Below are 15,561 nucleotides of genomic sequence, written 5' to 3' on the forward strand. Positions count from 1 at the left end.
AAAACCTAGATTTCAATAACATTCTTTTCAGTCCAATCTTCAGTTTTGCCTCTGAGAGTGATCAAAGCCTTTCAGAGCTCATCTAGGTGTTTGATGAATAATCCTTTATTTTAATGGAATGATTTGCCAGCACAGTAACACCATTGTTTTACACTGTGCATATGAATTTGAACAGGAGGGAACAATATAAAAGTTTATGTTCATGCATTTTTTCTATTCTTCTATAGGTAGACCTCGAGTTATGAGTGTAATGGAGCCTGTACATTCCATTCGTAACTCGAAAACTTGGAGTGAATCGTACCTTGAACGAGAAAACTCCCTGCTCGTTAAGATGCCCGTGGCTGTTAAATGCACATGAGGTATCTCAGAGTGGGGAAGGCCCCCAAGGCCTCCCCGATGCACTAAGATACCTCATGCCTCCCCCTCCCTTCTTGCCGCGCCAGACTTACCTTGCAAAATCTGTCTCCTGTCTGCCATGGTTTCTTTTCCTTTGACGGAGAGGAGAGTTGGCTTGGAAATGCTTTTCGCACTGACAATGGAAGTTCCTGGATGCCATAATATCATGCGAGTGCAAACACAAATCCCCTGCAAAAGCATGGCTCCCTGAAGGCATATCTTTTTTCAAGTCTTTTTCTGGTGAAAATGAGCCCCCAGAGCAAGCTGCCACAGACCTTCCAATCTCTCTCAGATCTGCGTTTGGATAAAAAGTGTTTGAGCGGCAGCGGCTTGAGTTTCTCTGCTCTATCCAAGAGGAAAGAAGCAGAAGCACAGAGCCGGATTGCTCTCAATAAGGCCGATGCACGCGAGTGAGCAGCGCACCTGCGTCTTCTTGAGAGCAATCCTGCTCTGCGCCTCCGCTTCCTTCCTTTCGGATAGAGTGGAGAAACTGAAGCTGCTGCTACCGCTTGAATGGGGAGGAGGACAAGGAGAAGAGTGGTCAGGATTTGTGCCACCAGCCGGTCAAGCAAGCAGTAGGCCAGGCAGGGTGGGTGGCTGGCTGGAGAGGGAAGATCGTGGTCGCTTAGGTAGCTGTTGCCGCTGCCAGCAGCTTGGACACAGGTGCAAGGGGACCCACCTTGTGATGTTTTCCCATTCAGTTGAAGGCTTCATTTCTGCCTTCAAACCAAGGCCGGCGCATGTGAGCGAGCAGAGTACCCGGGCCACGGAAGGCATTGTTCTCCAGCACTGGAGATGGATAATCCACTCAGTGGGTTGAGACTGTGTTCCTGCCCAATCAGATCAGTCAGCCAAAGTTGCCACGCCTGTCCTGGACCACGACTTCCCAGTCTTGACTGATCTGGCCCAGAGAACAGACGCACAACTTTGGCTCCTAGGCAAGTATAGTTCCTTTCCATTGGGGGATTATCTTCTAGTAGCTGAAATTGCTTAGTTTTAAAAATTAATTGGAGATAATTTAATTCAATTTAATTGATTACTCTAAAATTCCCTTACTAAATTGTAAGACTCAGGAAGTCAGATTCCCTAGAGGGGAAACCACCCTCACTTGAAAGGGGGAATTCCCTAACTCCCCTCCCTCACCCCCCCACCCTCCCACAGCCGGAGCAGCCGGCAGCCGCCTTAAACAAACGGGGAAGCTCGTGCAACCCCGTGCGTTATAAAAAAAAAAAGAAAGACAGAAAGGCAAGCAATTAGCGAGGGGAGCGGAGGACAAAGGGGACGCATGCCGGGAGGGAGATTGATTAAGGGAAACAGCTGGCGAGCGAAGGAGCAGCTTCTTTCACTCACTAGGCTGCTCAGGGTCATTTAAACGAGGTGCCATTGCCTGGGCAGCTTGGAGCACGCGCGACTCTTTGTTACAACCGCACGTGGCACAGGCAAGAGGGGAGACTTTCTGCGCATGCCCGGCAGCCTTTTAGCACAGGCGCAGTAGTCTCCTGCCTCTTTAGCACATGCGCAGTAGACTCCTGGCCTTTTTAACACATGCGCAGTAGTCTCCTGGCAGTGGTGGCCATATTTTTGTGCAAACAGGGGATCCAATGCTCCCTGAGAAGCCTAGGTCCAGCCGCTGGAGTAAATTAACAGGCAAACAGTACTAAGGTACTAGAGCACCTATTATTCATTTAGAGACATTCAAATCAGATGCTTGTTCCAGGACTTGGAGCCTTCAATCCAAAGTAAATAAGAACCTTTCATAACTAACTGAATTCAGTTGCCTTTGGCTCCTTCCGGACTTTGGGTCCCCCATTAGTGGCCCGTACGCTTCTGGATTTAGTGGTGGGTTCCAGGCATCCCCAGTCACGTCCTTACCCACCATAATCCAGCCGGATTCCAGGCATTCCCATTAGCATGCCTGTTCTTATCCGTGCACAGTGACTAACTCTGACAATTTTGCAGAGTCTGCTCCTGAGTTCCAGACGCCCCCTGTAGTGCACCTGTCCTTACTCAAAGTTGGAGCTCTCCTACTACCTGGGTCCCCCCTATCGCGGCCCGGCGTTAGTAGAGAATGGAGGAAGCAATCATTCCCTCCACTGGAGCCCCGCCTTCATCCTCTGGAGCACCCTCTTCAGAGGATTCGGAATCCTCTGCAGCCCCTAGAAAGGCTGCAAGGAAGTCATCAAAGAAGGCTGACAAACAGGCAATCAGAAGACACCAAGCCCTAGAAAAAGAGTTCAACAGAGCCCAGAAAAGGGCCAGAATTGAAAATAGGCAGAATGGGGGGATAGGCCCCGAGCTACCGCTGGGTCTCCCTTCATCCCCACGGGGCGTTTGGTCAATAGGGAATTCATCACAGTCCCAAACAGAGGGCGGGATAGGCGAATTCTCATCGCTCTCCCGATCCCCCTCCCCACGGAGGTTACAGGAAACCCCGAGGACCACGCTAACCACAGCACCTGCAGGGTCGCAGGCAATGGTTACCCCTCCTGCATTGACGGGGGATCTGCTAGCTACCCTAATAGCACAGGCAGTGGACCGTGCATTTGAGGCCAGGGCTCAAACTTCCAAAGCCAAGCCTCTAGGACTTAGAACGAGGCATCGGGAGGAAACGGAGGACCATCAGGACCTCTCCTCCTTCTCAGACTCGTCGGTCTCAGAGGAAGCTTACCTGGACCAGCCAGGTACGTCACAAGGGATTCAAATGTCTGAGGAAGAGGAGGACACCTCACCTCAAGGGCCCTCCTTCAGCGGCCTGTTTAACCCTTCTCTTTTTGTTACCATTCTGCGCAAGGCTGAGGCCACAGCCCATCTGGGGCATGGGACACCAGCGGAGCCTGTCACAGTTGACACGGAGGCTGAGCCAACGTTCGCCGAAAAGGTAACCACTCAATACCACATACCATGCCCGACCATGTTCCTAAACACAATAAGGAAACAGTGGGCAGCGCCAACCTCCCTACCGCTTCCTAGCAATGCGGAGAGGAAGCTATTTAACGTAGCAAGGGAGCTAGAGGGAACATTGGAGGTGCCGGTGGTGGACGAACCCATAGGTCCCCTGATATCGGACACGGCCATATCAGGAGATTTTGCTGAGGCTCTTAAAGCCGAGGACCGAAAGAGTGAGTCCAACTACAGGAGAACGCACCAGGCAATAGCTTGGGCTACCAGGGCGACTACCTCTGCGTCCTTTTTCACCAGAGCTGTCAGGGGGGCACACACTCTCGCTCGCTCTCGGCCAAGGCCCTCCTATGGGGGCCTGGGCGGAACAACATCTGGCCTCCATAAAGGCTGACCACATATCGGGGGAGGCAAACATCCAAGCAAATCTGTTGAGCAGATCAACAATAGATCACTCGGAGTGGCAACTACACCCGAGGATCTTCAGGGAGATCTGTCACCGCTTCGGGCTTCCCCAGGTGGACCTATTTGCCTCTCCTTCCAATGCCCACCTAACTCGCTTCTTCTCCCGATTCCCATCCAGGGGAGCAGAGCAGACGGATGCGTTACGGAGCCCATGGCCAAGGGGACTCCTGTACGCGTTTCCACCCTTACCTCTCCTTCCGGCGGTAGTACGCAAGATTCTGCGGGAAAGACCCGAGGTAATCTTTGTGGCCCCATATTGGCCAAGGAGACCTTGGTTCGCAGACCTGAGGAGTCTCTCCTGCATGAATCCATGGCAGATTCCTCCGGAGAGGATCTCCCTCAAACAGGGGGAGATCTCCCACCCAGAGCCACAATGGCTACAACTAGCCGTCTGGCTCTTGAATGGTCAATTTTAGCCAAGGAGGCTTGCTCACAGGGTGTAATTAGGGTCATACAGGCATCAAGGCGCCCCTCCACGAACCGTATCTACGAGGCCACGTGGAGAAGCTTCCTATCATGGTGCTCTAAACAGGAATTGTTACTTGAAGGGATCACAGTCCCCAAGATCCTAGGATTTTTACTAGATGGCCTAGAGAGGGACCTCTCGCCAAACACGCTGCGCAGGCAGATCACCGCCCTCTCAACTATACTTTCTGCCAGCCCCGGTGAAACCTTGGGCAAGCATCCCTTAATACGATCCTTTCTCAAGGGGGCTGCGAATATCAGACCGCCAACCGTGCACAGGTATCCATCGTGGGAACTACCACGAGTACTACAAGCTCTTACCAGAGCGCCCTTCGAACCACTCAAAACATGTGACATTCGCTACCTGACCCATAAGGTAGCGTTCTTAGTAGCTATCACGTCAGCTCGACGGATATCCAAGTTAGCTTCTCTCTCAACGAGGAAGGACCTGTGTCACTTTCACAGGGACAAGGTAGTCCTAAGAATAGACCCTTCCTTCATTCCAAAGGTCAACTCCTTTTTTCACAGATCACAGGAAATAGTCCTACCAGACTTCTGTCCAAACCCAGCTCATCCCCTGGAGCAACAATGGCACACCTTGGACGTACGAAGAGCACTAAGACATTACATTTCGCGCACAGCGGAATTCCGATGCTCGGAAGCGCTTTTCATATCCTTCCACCCCGCTACCAGGGGCCGGAAGGTCTCGTCCTCTACCATCGGTAGGTGGATTAGGGCATGCATCACTGGGGCATACCAGGCGGAGTCCTTGCAAGTCCCCAAGCATATCACGGCCCACTCCACAAGGAGCGCTGCCACCTCAGCAGCATGGGCCATGCAGGCTTCTATTGAAGAAGTATGCAGGGCAGCCACTTGGGTCTCGCCCTCTCCATTCATTCGCCATTACAAAATCGACAAGTACTCCTCTGCAGAGGCCTCCTTCGGTAGGAGGGTTCTCCAGCAGGTTCTAGACCAAAGTTACACACGGGACCAGTCTATTCCCCAACCCAAGGGACAATAGGCTTTGGTATGTCCCACTGCGTGGATTATCCATCTCCAGTGCTGGAGAAGGGGCGTTGACTTACCTGAACGCCTTTTCTCAGCACGGAGATGGATAATCCACACCCACCCTTATAGACTAGGATAATAGGGTATATTTAGTTGAGCCAAAACGTCTTACTGTCAGTCAATGGCTGCGCTCGTGTCAAGACTGGAGAATCATGGTCCAGGACAGGCGTGGCAACTTTGGCTGAGTGATCTGATTGGCCAGGAATACAGTCTCAACCCACTGCGTGGATTATCCATCTCCGTGCTGAGAAAAGGCGTTCAGGTAAGTCAGCGCCCCAATCCTTACTGTCAACAGAATGGTACAAAAAGATCTAAACTGTTCAATAGCAAAATACTGTGATAGCAAACAACGGGTAGGAATATCATTTCAGATTAATGTTAGACTAAGGGACTTAAAGAAGATTGCCTCTTTCTGTGTTTTCTTTGAAGTTGTCATTCTGCATGTATCTATGAGTTGAAATCATCCAGAACAGATTTTTTTTTCTGGCTCTATGATCCACTTTGAAAGATTCTCATATATTCTGTCTCTCATATATATCCATTCATATCTTTATACAAAGAGATGGCCCAAAGTGATGTGTGCATCTGTGTGTATGTATCTCTCTGTGTGTATGAACCATATGGTACATACCAGTCTTTTTTTAACTGTCATTGTAACACAAGTAATAATATGCTGATAGTCACTTATGCATTGTCAGTAATTATGGCATCAGTGCTCAATTGAAATGCACTTTGCACAAATAAGATGCATTGTCAGAAAATGTTTATAGTAGAAATCCGGAGTGAAACACTTTTGTAATACTTAAATCTAGAAATGCATTGTCCTACATCCACCAAAAAGTTGTAGTTTACTTAACAAGAACATCCAGTAAATGTTTAATTGAATCCGAACAGCCTCCTCCATGTTCCTTTATTATGGAGACTGGGGAATATATTTTATAATACAATATTACATAGAAAACAACCATGCAGCAATTGTGATTAAAGAGACCAAGGTTTAATTCATATTTAACTATGAAATTGATGAAATTTGAACCAATCACTATCATTCTATCCATGGAATTATTAAACTATGCAGGAGAAATAAATGAAATAAACAAAATATGTGTTGCAAGTAAATCCATAATAGAGCATTCAAACCTTTTGCTGACTGCTTTTTTCTTTAGATTAATACTTCATTAGGATGAATTACTGCCTGCTATACAGATTTTACTGAGTAAAAATGATCACTGTATGGATAATTGTGTATCCATTCTCATAAAAAATATTTAAAAAATATTTAAAAAATCAAAAACTATTTGGAAGCTGCTTTCAAAACTTGGATGGATGAAACTTTATCATGTTGCAGTTCATTGACTAAATATATGTCCAAATATATTCCAATTACATCTTTTATGAACATACTTAACCTATGGGTAAGCAGTTACATCATGAGGAAATGGATGCCAGTGCTTAACACTCCATTTCATTAGCTCTCCGTGGATGATATCAGTGTGAAATTATTTTCATTATTGCCCTTGATGTAAATATAGTTGGAAAAAAAAAACCAATGCAGTATTAAACAATATTAATCACTAATCTGGGAATCTACAGATTCCTCAACTGTTGTCTAGTTTGACCAATAATTATTCACCAATAATACTCAAAGATCACATGATCTGAATCACATTTTCTCCAGCATGATAGATGTAGCATCCACCGATGGGTAATCAAAGCCTTCCTGCTCAGATTTAGACTAAAACCAAACTTTAGCCACGCCTCCTTTGGGCATTCCTTTCCCAGTTTTGTCTTAGTCTATGCTCAGATAGGACACAGATTTGCTAGCTCCTCAATTTTTTTCTAATTTAAGTAGTTAAAATTAGGTTAGACAGTAGGAATTCTAGTAGTTTTAGCTGATTAATAATCTTTAAATAGTTTTAGCAAAAGTCAAGGAGTTAAGAACCCCTGGGAGCGTTGTTTCCAGAGAGCCTATCTGGCCACGTGGATCCTAGGAGCTCTGCTGCAGAGCTGCGGTGTTAGCTCTTATCATCTGTTGAGCACAACAAGGGAGGCTTCCCTAGCGCCCAGGAGCAATTTTATTGCCAGCGCTCTGGAGGATTCAGCCGGATAGCCGGATTGCCTCTTTTGCCTCGTGGCCATGAGGCACCATCGAGGATCGCACTGAGACTCCCCTACGCTACAGAATCGCAAGTGTTGTAGTGCCATATAACTGTGGGGGGGGGCGAGTGGTAGAACTTTCCCTCCCCTGGTCTCCCTGAACGGGGAATTTCAAAAGCAAGCTCATAGAAGCTGCCTTGGAGCTCAAGCTAAGGGGAGAAGCCGTTTTTAGGCGCTAAGGAGACTCGTGGCCACCATTTTGAATCCTGTGCTGGGTGTGGCCACCATATTGAGAGTCACTTTTTGATTCTGATACAGGCCTATTATTTCAGTAGCCCACTGTGTTGGGCTCTTGAGGGGGTTTATCAGTCATTTTTCTCCAGCTTTCTTCATAGAGCTTCCATTATAGGAGGTATATTTTGTGTTTGATTCCTGTAGCCTTAATTCTGTGGGCAAATTTCCTGACCTGTTCTCTTTAGCTTCTGGTGCTGTGTCAGCAGGGCCTAGACAGACAGTTTTAGGTAGCTGTCTGGCTGTTTGCCATTGTGGTTGTCTTAGGGCGCGGGAAGCTTCCCTCCCTGACAACTTGATCTGCGTATTTACCCCCTTCCCAGGGCTTCTCCTATCTGGAAGGTCCAGGGCACAATGGCAGATGGTGAGACTCCTCAGACATTGCAAGGTTCTGATGTTCCCCCAACACAATCTAAACGCAGATCTTCTGATTTGAGCATGGGGGGAAAGAAAAAGGCCAAAACCAAGCATTTGACATCTAAAGAACCCTCCAAGACTGCTGAGCGAGAGGCCTCGAGGAGACATCAGGCACCGGAGAAAGAATTTTCCAAAGCACAAAGGCTTAGGTGCAGTGAAGCTGAAGTGGTTCCCCCTGCTTCTCTGGGCAGTTCACCACGTGAGCCCCCGCTGGTGCCTTCTTATCAAGCCCCCAAAGCTTGGTCTCCTCAAGGAGGAACTGAACAGGTCGGTCTACCTGCCCCTATCCAGCCTATTCCTTCACCTCACCCTGGTCCTTCTATTTCACCTGCTATCATCACTACGCAGGCTCCTGAAGCCACTGCTGCAGGTGTTACTTCAGCTGAGCGATCCTTATGGGCTCCGCAGTTCCAGAGCTTTATGCATCATGCCTTTGATCAATTTATGTCCTCTTCCTTGGCAAAGGGGCGCACGCAGATACCACCTTCTCCACCCTTGCCCGCAGACCATACTGGACATGTCCAGTCTGCGGGTTCAGGTATTTCTGAGACTTCATCTCAAATTGGGGAAGTTGAGTCTGTGGACCTGGAGACAACGGACGCTCCCATGTCTGAAGATGAGGAGGTGGCTCCGGATCCGACCCCAACATCGGGGCTTTTTGATCCAAACCTATTCAAATCACTGTTGCTAAAGGCCTGCACCAAGACCAATTTGGTCTCAGAGCAGGAACCCAAGCCATCTACTTCTACTGCACAGGAGTCAAATCCTTTGTTTGCGGTAAAGGTTGTGGAGGAAAAACAGGTTCCTTGTCCAGCTGTTTTCCGAGAGATGGTGGAGAAACAGTGGACTTAATTGGCCACTCTATCTCCTCCTAGCAGCACGGAAAAGAGATTGTATAACGTATCTTCTGCATTCTCTTCCCTTCTAGAGGTGCCTACAGTGGACGCTCCCTTAACATCTTTGTTCTCCACATCCACTGTTCCTGGAGACATGGCTGAGCACTTCAAAGCTGAGGATAAAAGACTTGAGTTTTCCCTCCGCAGAGCCCACCAGGCCTCAGCTGGGCTATCAGGACGGCATCGTCCTCGTCCTTTTTCGCGAGAACTTCTGTCATGTGGCTCCGTGAACTACAGGCTTTAATTCCTCCGGGTCAAGTACATGCACAACAGACTCTAGGTCAGCTAGTAGCTGCGGCGGAATACATGTCAGATGCATCCCTCCATTCAACCAAATTTTCCACTACATCTACTGCGGCCACAGTAGCATCTCGCAGATTCTTGTAGCTCAAACAGTGGAGGGCTGACCTAAAGTCAAGATGGCGTCTAGCTACAGACACCTACAGTGGCAAAAATTTATTTGGCCAAATCCTAGAGCCATACCTAGTTGAAGGGAAGGATAAGAGAAAGACCTTAGAGAGAGAAAGAGAAAGATGGATAAGAGGCCCCAACAAGAATTTCGCAGGCAGTCCTTTCGTGCCAGAAGTTCTTGGGAATGGAGGCAGCTCTTTCGATCAGGGCAGTCCTGAGATTGGCCCAGAGGTTTCCGATCCTTCACCCCAGATAGGATTGCCAACAGGACCGCCAAAATTCAGGAGCCAGGGGTCAATTCCAGGCAAAGCACCCCTTCAGGGGGGCTGGAGGCTGTCCATACAGAAAGTCCAAGTGACGCCAAATTGGATCCTCCCATAGGCGGGTGCTTGGCTCTGTTCAGCGACACTTCGGAGTTCACCACAAACGATACCTGGGTAAGAGAGACCATAAGATTCGGTCTAGCCCTAGAACTCAAATCCATTTTCCCAGACCGCTTCCTTCAATGTCCTGCAACCAAGACATGCACACAGGGCCGAGCTAGTAACCACAGCCATAACACACTTATTAGATATAAGGGCCATAGAACCAGTTCCTCTGGATCAAAAGGGAAAGGGGTTCTATTCCATACTCTTCGTGGTCCCCAAGGCCTCATGGGGTTGGAGAGCAATATTGGATCTGAAGGGACTCAACCGATTCCTAATTTACAGGAGGTTCAAAATGCAGTCCCTCAAGTCCATTCTGGCCAGCGTCAGAAGGGGAGATTACCTCTCCTCCATAGACCTGACAGAGACCTCCCTTCATGTTTCTGTCAGACCACATCACCGCAGATTCCTCCGTTTCTGCTATGGAGGCAGACATTATCAGTACAGGGCTCTCCCCTTCGGTCTATCCTCAGCACCTCGGGTATTCACGAAGATACTGGCAGTATTAGCGGCCTATCTCAGACTGATCCCGGTAAGAGTACAATGCTACCTGGACGATATAATTATCCAGTCCAGTTCATTCAGCACTGCACAGCTAGATCTACAAACTACAATAGAGACACTTCAGAGACATGGCTTTTCTGTGAATTTCAAAAAGAGCCACATTACACCTACCACTCGGATCTTACATCTGGGCGCGATGATAGATTCAAACCTATGCAAGGTTTATCTCTCCCAGGAACACAAGGACAGCATCAAATCTCTAGTTCACAGGATCCAGAGGGAGAAGGTAGTCCCACTTGTCCAGCTATCGCAACTGTTGGGGAAAATGATTTCTTGCCTAGGAATAATGCCGTGGGCCAGACTTCACTCCAGACATCTCCAATGGTTCCTACTCCCCTTCCAGAAGTGGAACATCAGTGCTTCCACACGGAAGGTGAGAGTTCCACATTACACTCTGCTCTCACTCAAATGGTGGGGGTCACCAGCCATACACAAGGGGTCTCTTTTCAAGGAGCCTCACAGACTCATCCTGACCACGGACACCAATCTGTTTGGTTGGGGAGCTCACATACAGACATACATGACACAGGGTCAATGGTCCAAACGCGATCTCGCACACAACATAAATTGGCTAGAACTCAGGGCAATACACCTGGCTCTTCACCAATTCTCCAACATAGTGACAGGGAATCATGTTCTGGTAATGACTGACAACGTTGCAGCTAAAGCTCTTATCAACAGGCAGGGAGGAACCAAGTCTTGGTCCCTCATGCAGGAAGCCCTAGCATTGGGTCTGTGGGCAGAATCCCATCTAAAATCCATCAGTGCAGAACACATTTCCAGGCAGGAGAATCACAAGCAGATTCTCTAAGCAGGGCGATGATAGATCACTTGGAGTGGCAATTGGAGCCAGCCCTCTTCAGGGAGATATCGGAGAGGTTCAGACAGACTCAAATAGACCTGTTTGCTTCACCAGCAAACGCTCAGCTTCCCAGACATTTCACGCGGTTTCCGTCACGGGGGGGCGGAGGGAATGGACGCTCTACGCAGCAGATGGCCCAAGGAACTTCTGTATGCATTCCCTCCACTTCTTCTGATTCCAGCCGTCATCAGGAAGCTTCTATTAGAACAGGCAGAATTAATCTTGCTGGTCCCACTTTGGCCAAGGCGTCCTTGGTTTGCAGATCTTGTGGACCTATCGGTCTCCCCGCCTTGGAAGATTCCATCAGATTGCATTTCCCTCAGTCAGGGTCAGCTCCAACACCTGGACACATAGTGGCTTCAACTAGCCGCTTGACACTTGAACGGGAGAGTTTAGCCAGACAGTCCTATTCATCTGGAGTGATTGCTGTAATTCAAGCCTCCAGACATCCTTCGACCAGCAGGATCTATGATGCCACGTGGAAAAAATTTCTGTACGTGGTATAGCACTAAGAAGGTCAACCCACTAGCTATCACCATTCCGATATTGTTAGACTACCTTTCAGAAGGACTGAACAAGGGTCTGTCTTATAATACCATTTGCAGGCAGATCACAGCATTATCCACTGTTCTCATCTGCGAGAAGCAGGTCCAGATATCTCATCATCCAGCAGTTACGGCTTTCCTTAAAGGAGCCGTTAATACCGGTCCCCCTGTGGTTCACAGATATTCCACTTGGGACTTACCAAAAGTTCTAAAGGTTCTCACAGGGTCACCATTTGAGCCCATCAAGTCGTGTTCGCTACATCTCCTTTCCTGGAAGGTAGCTTTTTTGATAACCATCACTTCGGCAAGGCACATCTCGGAACTAGCCGCACTCTCGGTTAGAGGGGACCTGTGTAATTTTCAGGATGACAGAGTGATCCTCAAATTGGATCCTTCTTTCATTCCGAAAGTCAATACCTGGTTCCATAGGTCCCAGGATCTGGTTCTTCTGGATTTTTGTCCATGACCATCTCACCGTCTTGAAAGGTTGTGGCACACATTAGATGTGCGCAGGGCTTTGCATCACTATGTGAAGTGAACTGCAGAATTCCGTAGATCGGAGGCACTGTTTGTGTCGTTCCAACCTTCTTCCATGGGTCTGAAGGTATCATCCTCAACCATTGGTAGATGGATCAGGGCATGCATCTCTTATGCATACAAGGCTCAGTCTCTTCCTGTTCTGGCCAACATCACAGGTCATTCAACGCGTAGTGCAGCTACATCTGCGGCCTGGTCTACCCAGACCTCGATTGAGGAAATTTGCAGGGCAGCCACCTGGGCTTCCCCCTCCTCATTTATAAGGCATTACAAGCTTGATAAATTCGCTGCCTCAGACGCATCCTTCGGCAGAAGGGTTCTGCATCAGGTAGTTTCTACGCAAGAGTCATAAGCCTAGACTTCCCTCCCAACAGGGACATGGGTGGCTTTGGTATGTCCCATTGGTGGATGCTACATCTATCATGCTGGAGAAGGGACGTTGTCTTACCTGAACGCCTTTTCTCAGCATGAAGATGTAGCATCCACACCCACCCTTTACAGTTAGTTTGGCAGATTTCTTTCAGGAGAAGCTACTATGTTGGACCTAATGAATGCTTCGCCTCGACAAAACTGGGAAAGGAACGCCCAAAGGAAGTGTGGCTAAAGCTTGGTCTTAGTCTAAATCTGAGCAGGAAGGCTTTGATTACCCATTGGTGGATGCTACATCTTCATGCTGAGAAAAGGCGTTCAGGTAAGACAACGCCCCGTTACCTGAGACATTAGAAATTTTAATTAGGGAGAATATACTGCACATAGAGAGAGTCCCTCTCCTTATTTTAGAATGCTGGGTGATAGAAAGAGTTGGGGATAACAAGGCTGTTCTTATTTGTAATGCTTTTTCTTTAGAACTTTATCAACAATTAAATTTACTAATTCAGTTTTTTCTCATTTTTCAAAAGATAAATAAAATTTTAATTTCAACCATGCATTTGAAGATGAATTTAGAGCAAAAACTTTGGGAACTTGTTTATCTGCTCTTCTTTTTGCTTTTGCCATTGTTATTTCTAGGTCTTAAGATTCTAGGACTTATCTGGGGCTTATCATGGCATTCACATTTAAATGCAAAACTATATCTGTTGGTATTTCATATTTGGGATCCAAGTTGGTCATAGTTATATGATTATGTGAGTATTTGATCATTTTTTTAATACCATCCCACACTAGCCCAGATAGTCATTCCAGTTTTTTTTCCCTCTTCCGCAATTGTCTGTAAAAAGATATGACCAGACTAGAGCTAGTTTGGTGCATTGGTTAAAAGTTCTGGATTAGAAGCTGGGAAATTGAATTTTAATCCATCCTGGGAACAGAAACCAGCCAGGTGACCTTGAGACAGTCACTCAACATGGACTTGTCCACGGAGCGCCAATTTGAACATACAAACAAACAAAAAAGAACTGCTATTAGACATTCTATTATTAGTGAGGGATCTAGAAAACCAATCTGAATTGACAACAATCCAACATTTTCCCATTTATAATTGTGGTAATATCTGCTTCATGTTTAATATAGTACCTGAATATAGTAAGATCCATGCCTTTGATTCATTTCGGCACTCTCTCCTTAACTGTGCTAGAAAGAAAATATAGGGGTATCCTTTTTTTGCCCCATTTCTCTTCACATGATAATAGCTAAGTAGAAGCTATAGAGCAGGGATGTCAAACTGCCGGCCCGCAGGCCAGTTTCATCATACCGGAGCCGTGCCCACCCCATTGCCGGCAATGGCGAAAAAGCTCCGATATGTTGCGCGATGTTTGACATGCCTGCTATAGAGCAAGTTGACCAGAGATGCTAACATTTCAACTCATTCATCCGATATTCATAAGGATACCAGGCTGTACAAATCACTTTTATATCCTTTAGTGTATTATGTTTGAAAAATGATTTTTCTACTACATACTGTGTATTGCAACCAAATTCTTTGCACCAGTGTAAGAAATACAGTGGAGATTTGTATGAAGAAAGAGTTTATTGGATCAGAAACATCGTATGTGTACTATTATTCTGTTATTCTCAGATGACTGCTACAGAAACTCAAAATATTTTATAATGTGACATTTTGATCATAGTTAGCTGATGTTATTATTGAAAACCTTTTAAAAGTAACAATTATTTTAAATGGATAACATACTACCCTAGAGTAACACTAGAACTACAGCCAGGTTATTTTAAATTATTTAATCTATATTCAGTAAACTATTAAATAACTTAACGTTACCAATTCATTTTGTTACAGTTCTCAATTCTATTGATATTAATCTTTTATAATAGCTTTATATATCTTTTAATATACTTACTTGAAATCATTAGTTTTCAGATTAGGTTATAGATTTGGTTTACAGTATTAGTTATTTTTTGGTAAATATATTTAAGGCTATTAAAATTTAGTATTATAAGTATGAAGTCACTAGATTAATTTCTTCAATCTTTTTTGTTGTTATTGTGGCAGGCATCAAGCCTCTGAGCACGAATATAGTGCCATGCTGCAAATACTTTGTCATGTTTCAGATTTTTTGTTTTAATGTAACATAGCAGCTACTTTTGTTCTCATGACACATCAGGGAATCTTAAAAGTTGTTATATTAAATTAATTGCACATTTCTACCAAGCCATTCTATTGGCTTATTTAGAGGCATTTCATCTTTAAATGTAATTTTTGTTTTATTCATTATTTTTATTTATTTTGTAAATAAAGAACATTGGTATTCATTTATTTTAGATGTTTTATCCCACCTTTATTACTTTATAAGTAACTTAAGACAGTGAATATACATAATATTCCTTTACAGGGCCAAAGTAAGATTAACAATTTTTTAAAAAGAAAATGTTTCAATTCCATCACCCAGTTCCCCCCCTCCCCCCATATTGCCTGTGTGCCTGATGCAGCTTTACTTTGTTTCATGGTTTCACCTTAAAGAAATGGCAGGTATAATGAGTTGCATTAAAATCACAGCTGTTTATCAAGTTGGCTGTTTGTCTAAAATCCTTTAGAGGGAAAAAATAACAAAAACTAGAATAATGTGGCTGCATAAATGTTCACGCCCTCTTATAGATAGGAATGTGGCTGTGTTCAGAATTAACCAATCACATTTAAACTGATGGTAAATAGTAGTCAATACACACCTGCCATCAATTAAAGTGACTCTGACCAAGCCCATATAAAGTTCAGCTGTTCTAGTAGGAGTTTTATAACATTAACTCATTTGCCCCTTACAGCAACAGCCATG

The 15,561-nt window shown here is 45.9% G+C and overlaps 1 protein-coding gene across 6 annotated transcripts in view; it reads left to right on the plus strand.

Annotated features, from left to right (window-relative positions):
* LOC120297788 (sodium-dependent phosphate transporter 2-like) overlaps positions 1-15,561 on the plus strand; it is a 79,841-nt gene that overhangs the window by 19,464 nt on the left and 44,816 nt on the right. For 2 of the 6 annotated variants that reach the window (XM_039320804.1, XM_039320805.1), the window contains exon 1: positions 5,459-13,461. The exons of the other annotated variants lie outside the window; for them this stretch is intronic. In XM_039320804.1, coding sequence (XP_039176738.1) covers positions 10,058-11,044 — 987 coding nt within the window. In that variant the 5' untranslated portion in view covers positions 5,459-10,057 and the 3' untranslated portion in view covers positions 11,045-13,461. Of the gene's footprint in view, positions 1-5,458; positions 13,462-15,561 lie in introns of those variants that run through there. 6 annotated transcript variants of the gene reach the window in all.

Source organism: Crotalus tigris, unplaced genomic scaffold (genome assembly GCF_016545835.1).
Source record: "Crotalus tigris isolate CLP2741 ecotype Arizona unplaced genomic scaffold, ASM1654583v1 scf7180000023707.100877, whole genome shotgun sequence".
NCBI classification, from domain to species: Eukaryota; Metazoa; Chordata; class Lepidosauria; order Squamata; family Viperidae; genus Crotalus; species Crotalus tigris.